At 49.1% G+C, this 9,742-nt stretch overlaps 1 protein-coding gene across 1 annotated transcript; it reads right to left on the reverse strand.

Annotated features, from left to right (window-relative positions):
* Positions 1-1,051: 1,051 nt before the first annotated feature.
* Positions 1,052-5,830, reverse strand: LOC139368872 (spermatogenesis associated 2). Its single transcript, XM_071108318.1, has 3 exons — positions 5,773-5,830; positions 3,512-4,344; positions 1,052-3,335 (listed from the first exon to the last, which is right to left on the reverse strand). The coding sequence occupies exons 2-3, from the start codon at positions 3,845-3,847 to the stop codon at positions 1,998-2,000; spliced, it is 1,674 nt and encodes a 557-aa protein (XP_070964419.1). The 5' UTR covers positions 3,848-4,344; positions 5,773-5,830; the 3' UTR covers positions 1,052-1,997.
* Between the last annotated feature and the right edge of the window lie 3,912 nt (positions 5,831-9,742).

The following is a 9,742-nucleotide window of genomic DNA, read 5'->3' on the forward strand; positions in this document are numbered from 1 at the left end:
AGAGTAGGTGAACAGATGATCTTCGCATGTGAAGTTCCCACCGTGAATCATGGAGGTGGTGTGATGGTGCTTTGCTGCTGACACTGTCAGTGATTTTATTTAGAATTCAAGGCACACTTAACCAGCATGGCTACTACAGCATTCTGAAGCAATACGCCATACCATCTGGTTTGCGCTTAGTGGGACTATCGTTTTTTTTAACTGACTTGCCTAGTTAAATAAAAGGTAAGAACAAACTCTTATTTTCAATGACGGCCTAGGAACAGTGGGTTAACTTCCTTGTTCCGGGGCAGAACGACAGATACCATGTCAGCTAGGGGATTCTATTTTGCAACGTTTCGGTTACAAGTCCAACGCTCTGACCACTAGGCTACCTGCTGCCCCTGTTTACAATAGGACAATGACCTAACACACCTCCAGGCTGTGTAAGGGCTATTTGACCAAGGAGAGTGAGTGATGGTGCTGCATCAAATGACCTGGCCTCCACAATCACCCGACCTCAACCCAATTGAGATGGTTTGGACAATAGAGTGAAGGAAAAGCAGCCAACAAGAGCTCAGCATATGTGGGAACTTCATCAAGACTGCTGGAAAAGCATTCCAGGTGAAACTGGTTGAGAGAAAGTCAAGAGTATGCAAAGCTGTCATCAAAGCAAAGGGTGGCTATTTGAAGAATCTCAAATATAATTTTTATTTGTTTAACACTTTTTTGGTTACTACATGATTCCATGTGTTATTTTATAGTCTGTTTGTCTTCACTATTATTCTACAATGCAGGTAATTGTAAAAATAATGAAAAACCCTGGAAGGAGTAGATATGTTCAAACTTTTGACTGGTAATGTACATGCTGTCTAAATGGGAGTAATAAGAAGTCGTCTCCAAACGCAGATCTAAGTCAGTTTGGAGATTTTCCACCTGGGATTTGAAGGTTAAGATGGTCCTGGAAAGGAAACAACCTTGAGTGTCTAAGTGCCAGTACAGAAAATACCTTGACAATGCCTGCACAGCTGGAGTGATTGGGTGAAGTTTTGTTATAGTTCTGGGACTGTCACTGGCTTAAGACTTCATTTCCCAGAGTGCTTTACAGTTAACTGGCTTTCAAAACAGCCATCTCCAATAGAAACTGACTTATCAGTGAAGTAGCACTTTGAGCTTGAGGAGTTAGGTATGTTGTGAATATGGACAGATAGAGGAACAGATTTGGAGAAACTGATACAAGAATAGGTTATCTACCAGTAAGGAGTCAAACAACATTTCAAGAGCAGCATGTAAACCTTAGCTATACACTTTAAACATTTGAGGGTAAATGTACAAGGCATTGTTCTTTAAATAGACTATTATGGCATCCGACCATTGTCTCTCAAAATATCCCTTTAAAGCATCCCCACAAAACATTCACCCCAGACGCATCCCCACCCAACAGTCTTACATTGATCTACAGAATGAATAACCATTGAAAATATATACTATTGAATTCCAGTGTACATTTACGGTTGTTGTTTCCCTCCCCCCTTGGTTTTTCAAGTTTAAAAAGGGTCCTCAGTGAACATAATCCAATTCCAGAAGACTATGACACATCTACCGGGCAGTCTCCTCGGCTGAGAAGTTTAGTCAGCATTTGTGTTTTGTTTTTCTACAAGCCGGATGACTCTTGCTTTTTTCTCCCGTTTCGCTTGGAGAGGACTAGATTTGAGGGGTTAGGAAGCGCTACGACATCACATGACTAAGCTAGAGCAGGGTGGTGAGGTAAGGAAGAAGAGGAAGCAGTTGAAAAAAAAAGCCTGATCTTTTACAAGGCAGAGAGGCAGGAGATACGACTCCCTATGATGTGTCCTGTGTTTATTCCAGAGCCATACATCTGATAGAGAAGGGAAGAGAGTTCAAGGGAAGGGTGAGAAAGTAATAAGGAGGAAGAGAAAACAGGAACAGGTAAGAGAGGGAAATAGAAACGAGAGAGAGGTTTGAATAGTGAGAGTCCACTCCCTGTTGTTCCTGGCTCATCGGTAGACCAGATGTGATATGGTTCCAGACTTAAAGTTGAGCTGGTGGTTGGGGACAAAGCTATGCTGGGGTTTTTTACGCGTGCACACATCTTTAGCGTACAGGCTCATGCACATGTCACATGACACCTTGGAGCAGTTCACGCAGGTGTGCGAAGCACCCGGCTTGTTACAGAACCCGCACCGCGACCCCCCCAGGCTTGCTCGGTCGCTAATGGCTACCATGGCCGACGACATGGCAACCGACTTGCAGGGAAACAGCTTAGTGGCCATGAGGGGTTTCTCCACCATCTGGGGGTGAGGGGGAGTGAGGGGGTGTATGTGGGGGTGTGGGGAGTGGGTGTTGGAGTAGACTGACAGCTTCTCCTTGACGGGGAGGTAACCATCCACGGGGCGGGGCGATTTGGGGTTGGGGTAGTCCTGCAGGCCGCAGCATGGGGAGGGGTCGATGTCGTGACAGGCCTGGCACAGGATCATTTCACACCTGGGGCAGGATGCCAGGCTGGAGCAGCCCAGGCCACAACCCTGACACTTCACCCCCGGAGAGGTGAGTCCACTGTGGGTTTTGAGTGCCCAGCCGTCCCTGGCATCCCGGGGCTCCCTGGATGGAGGTCTGGAAGGTGTCTGTCGACCTCCAACCCTAGGCCCACCCCTCTCTGTGTACAGATCAATTTCATCCAATGAGGAGAGGTGGTAGGAGGAGTAAGCGTCGACCGAGGGCAGGGATTGAATAGGGAAGAAGTCAGGCATGGGGCTGTAGGAAGGTGGGTCAGTCACAGAGAACATGGAAGTGGAGGTGCTGGGCCTGATAATCTCATCCTTCATGTCCTCCTCTGCATCCACAAACAGAGGCTCCTTCCTCAGGCTCAGAGAGGCTTTCAGAACAGGCTTAGAGGCTGCGTGCCAATTCCCAGCTCCATCCGTAACATCCACCGACTTGGACGGTCTTCCCCCTCTCCTCAGATGGTGAGGGTGAGGTATGTCCATCGGTCGCACTGAGAGCCTGGCCATGTCGGCCCCAAGGCTATCTCGCCGTCGGAGGACCTCTGCACAGCCGGCCGCATCATCCCGGCAGCCCCTCCGTTGCTCCAGGGCTTCCAGCTCCGAGGCTGAACCCCGGGCCAAAGCCACCACCTCCCCCAGGAGACGACACTCGGCCTGGGCCAGGAAGAGCTCGAAGGCTAGCTGCCGGAGGTGGGCTGGGCCACCTGGGTGGTCCCGGACGTGGAACTGGAGCTCATGGTCGCGGGAGTAGCCCATAGAACGCAGGAGGGAGCGGAGATCAGCGTCGCACACAGCAGACTGGAGAAGGTAGACGTACGGGCCTGTGAAGGTCTACAAGTGGGGATAAGGAGGACAGAGTTACGGAGCATTCCTGCAAATTAATTGTAATGCATACAATGTTTAACCTCGGGGACCATATTAATATACTACAACAATCCTGCCACCTGCACAAAGCCTGATGACAGGAACACATCCAGTTCAGTAGCTTTAGATGATGGGTGCTGTACCTTGATGCAGCGGAACTCTTTCTTCCAGGGGAAGAGCAGCAGGTTGGTGCAGAGAGTCTCCAGGGTGAGGAAGGCTCTCTCCAGGCCCTGCAGACTGCAGCCTCTCAGGCATCGAATGGCATTCTCCACCACCTCATAGAAGCGCACCATGCGGAACCTCTGGCCCGGGTCTGGTTGGTAGGCCCCCAGCAGGGCTGTGGCCGTGGAGAGTAGAGCCTCGCTGCCACCCTCCAAGGTGCTTCCGCCAAGGCCCGCATTCCCCCCTCCGTCCTCCAGCCGCCTCTCCAGGCACACCACGTACCTCCGGAACAGGTCCTCTTGCAGTTTGGCATCCATTGGCGGTGCAGCAGTGGACTGCTTCAGCCGTGACACCCCTTCCTCGCTCCCTCTCTCATGCCCCAGACGACACTTTCAGCAGCCCCTCTCTGCTGACATCTCGGGACAGACACACAAATGCACCCCACTGAGGGTTGAGAAACACACCTCCGAGCTCAATCAGGAAGCCGTCGCTATGCTTCAGATGAGAGGGGATCAGTAGGGTTGAATTTAACTGCTTCCTGATTGGGATGGCTAGGCTCTTGCCTGTAGGCCCACCATCTGCTTTTGGGCATCTCTGGGTTTTTTTTTTAACTGGCAGTCCATGTAGGCTCTCCAGGGAAAATGTGGGGAATGAGATGAGGCCAGAGGGTGCTGGTGGTTGACGGTTTGGTGGCCCTGAGACGTATCCGGAGGTCTAGCCTCTGCCCTGTCATTTAACCAAAAGGTGAGTTCAGGGTCACTGGGCAGAGAGGGCCACAATTATGATGCTGGGCCTTTTCTGCACCAACTCCAAGCTGCAACGACAAAGAGGGATATGATGTTGGATAATGAACACACCACATGCTTCACTGTGCCAATGAGGATGATGTACTGAGCTTGGGACACATCCCCTCTTTCTCTAGACTCATCCAGCCTGCAAAGAGAATGCAATGTTGACACCATCAGGTGATTCAGAAGCAGCAGGTCAAAATGTTCCAAACATGCTAAATTGCCCATTGAAACAAATGGGTTGAAGAGCATCATTATCGGAGTTGCCTGTGTGTGAGAGAAAGGGAACATGTAGCCTAGACTTGCGAGTGCCACACACCCACTCTGCTACTGACACTGAACGTGCAGTATAGGATGTTTCGGAGCAAGGATATTTTTACCCTCAGTACACTTCATAACCATTTAGTCAGCAACTGCATTCGCATCCACCTCGCAAAACTAACACGCTCAAAAATGCAGATGGCTACATGTACATGGTATGCTGGTTAATTAATTATGACTAACGTTAGTTCTTGACCCAAAATGCAATTTTTATGCATTTATCTCAAATTTGCATTTCACAGCAATATCATTGACATTCGGGTTTGCTTCAATGTAGCTTACGTTCGACTAGCTATGGTGCTGCAAATAGACAATTCAGCAATCCCTTCGGGATGCGCTTAAATTCGCTAGCTAAAGTGACATGCAACGATTTCTAAATCGAAAGGTACAAGCGATTGTAATATTTTCGTGGAAAATGGAATCAGTAAATTACTGCCCGTTGTAAGATTAGACATTTAACGTTGACTAGCTAGTTGGGACCTTCTCGAGCTAGCTGGCTAGAGAGCACGGTTTGCTAACAAACTAGACAAACGAATATAAGCTCATTCGAACAAGTTAACCAACTATGCAATAACCACCATATGTGGCAGCTCTGGCTATTTGACGATATTGACGCAAAGGACCAACTGCGCAAGGGGTGTTCTAGTATTCCGCGTAGCAAGATAGCTAGCTACTACTAGCTAACTAATATATGAAAATACATAACCAGCTGGGTTAGCTAGCTATGCTAGCATGCGCTGTTCCCACCAGCTAAACACAACCATTAAAACACATTTCTACATCGAACTGAACAATAACGCCACACATCAACGTTAACCACAGTGATCAGCTGAGTACGCAGTAAAAGTGGCGTTTACAAGACAGAACTGGCAAGCCGTGATGCTAATGTACGTTAGCCACAGTAACTAGCTAGCAGCAGTGTCAGTCTGTGCCTGGCATGGGCCCGAGCCCGGCCCAGGACAGAACGCCCATCTATGCGAAGCTAGTGAGCTCGCTTCCCATCGCACGAGAAGCTTGTAATTTAACCATTTCCACTTATGAGTAGAGTTAGAAGTGAGTTGTGCACATTCATGTTTCTATTATTGTAAAACCTTTTTTCATCATAGAGACGCCACTAACATTCAACGCCTTACCTTGTCCGTCCTACTGCTGGAAATTCCCATCACCTCATTGCGCAAGCGCACTCTCTGGAGAGGAGCTCGGCCATGGTTATCAACGAGCCTGGGAATTTTATTTTTAGAAAAACTGCCCAATCAGAGTATGCCTTATGTGCAATCTATGTCCGTGTTGTGAGGACATTACCACATTACAAAGACGACGAGGCCCAACATGATGTATTTGTTTTCAATGCATTTTTGTGTGTATAGCGAGCTACTGGTGTATTATACATAGTAATATAATGATAATAAAGCTCTTCTCTTTCCATCGACATAATTGGAATGGCTACAATAGATTATTATATATCATGCAAATGTTTATGATAAAAAAAATTGTGAACATCAAAACATTCCCGGTATTTCCCTGATAACAATTATATTTAAAACAAAACGTTTTCACAGGCCAGTCAGATTTCCAAGCCTGTCAAACTTTTTTTTTAAAGAGCTCAGATGGGGGGGGGGGGGGATTGTCCAGTAAATCTGCCCATAATTACATGAGGAAACTTTTGAAAATTAACAGATTCATGGGACCAGCGCCATTGCTATAGCATTACTTAGAATTCTTCCTAATTTATGTAGTTATGGGGTATTAGAATCCTCTTGTCCTAAACTGTGTTATCTTCAACCTAGTTCGGAACTCTGTCGGGGGGAAGCTTTGACTGGAAAAAATATTTGAATGGTCATCCATCTCGGAATTACAAGCCCAACACTCAATGCGTTCAAGACGACTCAGAAATCTCCTGCCTCCAAATTCAGTGCATTCCAGACAACTGGGAACTCAGGGGTAAAAACGAGCTCCGACTAGGAAAATAGTTTTGAACTGTCATCCAACTCGGAATCGGAAACTCCGGCATCATCCTAGAGCTCCGACTTCTCCGACTTGCTCTGACCTGAAGATCATTGACTTCACGATTTTTCAAAGTCTGAGCTGTTTTTTTCTGAGTTACCAGTGTCTAAAATGTACCAATCTTCTTAGAGCTCTGACTTCTCCGACCTAAAGATTCTTATTCGGTGAGGTGTAACACCCAGAGTCTAAGCCGTTTTAGATTGTTATGAACACTTGAAATCGGCCCTAATTAATTGGCCATTCCGATTAATCGGTCGACCTCTAGTTATAAACTCCCCTTAACCTGGACATCCGCCTCATCCTTGTTCTGACCGAACATTTTTAGTGGGTTCTATTGGCCTTAAGTCAACACCTAAGGTTTGTTATTACATTCATGGTCCTTCGATTCTCTACAACCCTGCACCTTATTTTTCAATGGTCCTCACGAGCCGGATCCAGTAACTGCTACAGCCCAAGGATGGCAGTTAACAGAGAATATCCTCCACAAGATGTGGTCTGTCTGCGCCGAACAGCTCATCTGCTACAATATCTCGACAATTATCGCAATGGCTACGAGTCAAGGCACAGACTACCACACATATTCACATACTACTCCTACAAGGGAGAGCTGCTAGAGGGTTTTTTGAGCACTTGAGGTGGACTATACTGCAACCAAAGTGGCCAACTTCTTCACCTTCAACAACTAATCACTGGTCCAAGTCACCACCCAGGCTGACCAGCAGAATAGAGGACAGAGCCTCAGCCTTTTTATTGGTTGCGAATTCACTGGGTTCCCACCTCAGGCTAACAGCGACCAGAGATCACCAAGATCAGCGTCAAGCCTCAACCAGAGATCACCAGAATCAGCGTCGACCTGAGCTTGGACCGCCAGTGAAAACCAGAGAGGTCTCACTGCGTTTACACAGCCAGTGTGACGAGATTGAGGAGCTCATTGAAGTGGTCTGGAAGATGGAAGGTTCCTACTGTCCACCCAACCACAGTCGCCAGTACTTACCTATTGGACACTGCCAGTTGTCACCTGAACGTCTCAGCCAGTCCTTCAACAGTTCTCTCCTCTTACAACTGAAATACGTATTAGAGGGGATAACAGAGACCTCTGTCACCAAGCTGCCCAAGAAGTTGTTGACATCATCTCAGAGATCGTCATGCAACAAATACTACACCAGAAGTGCCAGAATGAGGTTCTGTGGCGCCAGTGTAACCAGCTCATTGACGCCAGACATCAGAAGATGCTCGAGACGCAGTGCTGTTCCACATCAGCTTCACCATTATCCCCGGTCTCAGGTCAGAGCCCTGCCGTGGAGTCCCTCACAGCGGTGCTACAGCTTTCTCCAGGGCCAGAGGAGCTACCAGAGGTCACCCTGGCGGAGCACCCTACCACTGTGCTCCAGCCAACCCCAGCCGCGCAGATGCAGCCTGTTCCGACAATACAGCGCAAGTTAGTAGTGTGGCCTACTACACCGGCTACTGCCATGGAGCTTCAGCTCACCACTTCCAAAACTGTGCTTCAACTAGCTCCTGTCGCAGGGTCTCAACTGGTTCCCACAGTTGTGTTATCGCCAGCTCCAGTGACAGCGGTTCTACCGACCCCTGTTCTGGACCCAAGATGAATCCTTACCTCCCTTCCTGTTCACGAGCAGGAAGACCTACAGCCTTCTCCAGCGACGAAAGAGATACCAGAGTTCCCCGTGCGGGAGAACCCTATTCCAGTTGAAACCTCTGAATGTCAGTTGGTCCATAATGCGAGATCCCTGTCTGTAGCTGCCGAAGGCACCAAGTCCAGCCCTGCCACTCAGACCTCTCCAGCCCGTCTGGTGGGATCTGCCTAGTCCTACCTTGGACATCCATCCTGCTGCTGTCCAAAGACGTCTCCCTGCTCCTCCCTGGGAGCCCCCTCCAGTCTCTGTTGCAGGGGCTCTGTCTGTGTTGCTGTCCAGGCCCTGTCAGTCCCTGCCTGGTGGAACCTGCCGGGCTCAGCCCTGGGTTTCTTGCTAGCCCCTGCTAGCTCCAGCCTTGGGAGACCCTCCTGACCAAAGTGTTCAGTGTCCTATCGTAGGAGACACCTCCCCTTCTGCCCTACTAGGTCCTAAGTCCAGAGTATGTTAGCCCTCAGATTCCCTGATTGCCTAGTGGCTTCACAGTTTCCTGCTAAGCTGGGTCTCCAGTTTCCTATCCCAGTAGGCCCAGAGCTTTCTGTCCTAATAGATCTAGCATCCCCTAGCTCACAGTCTGTAGCCCAGTCCGGCCCCAAGTCACTAGCTCTGTCAGGCCCCAAGTCAACAGCTCTTGGCAGTTTCAACAGTCAACAGCTCAGTTTCTCCTGGACCCAGGGTCCAGCTCTCTCCCGCCTTTGGGTCTTTTTCTCCCTCTTTCAGATGTGCAGCTGTCTCTCTCTTGAGTTCTTTGCCTGTTGCTGCTGTGGAGATCCAGCTGATCTCATCTCCGGTCCCAGAGCCCTCTCCTTTCACTGACGTGGTGGTCCAGACATTTATTGTCCAGAGATCTCCGCCAGTCGCTGCTGTGGAGATCCAGCCGACCCCAACTCCTGTCCCTGGGGCCTCACCTGTCACCAATGGGGCGGCCTTGCCATCTGCAGTCCGGAGGCACTCATCGAGCTCTGCTGCTGCGGACCTGTGGTCTCAAGTCCTGAGAGCTTAATTGAGACCTGCGGCCAAACCTCCGACATCTGCTGTGCAGAGACCATCATCGAGCTCTGCTGCTGCGGCCCGACCTCCTGATCCGGTGCCCTTACCTGGTCCCTCTGCCTGGGTCCGGTCTGTCTGGTGTCCACCAGCCGTTGCTGCCTTCTGTTGAACAAGTCACCCATTTGGTCTACATTTCTACCTCTCTAAATGACGACAAGTATTCACGTCATTCCTCTCTGTGGCTGTCTGCCCTTGCACCCATTTGTTGTCGATTTAAAATCTGTACAACATATTTGGGTGCGGCTGTTAAAATGGCCAGCTTCAATCAGCTGATTCTGGCCATCCCTTCTGGTTAGTTCTGGGCAGCTTAGTCTCCCATTCAGAGGACCCACAATTTTATTAGTGTTTTGTTGGTCAAGGTCACGCCTAATACTTATCACCACATCTCCTACAG

Source organism: Oncorhynchus clarkii, chromosome 16, assembly GCF_045791955.1.
Source record: "Oncorhynchus clarkii lewisi isolate Uvic-CL-2024 chromosome 16, UVic_Ocla_1.0, whole genome shotgun sequence".
NCBI lineage: Eukaryota > Metazoa > Chordata > Actinopteri > Salmoniformes > Salmonidae > Oncorhynchus > Oncorhynchus clarkii.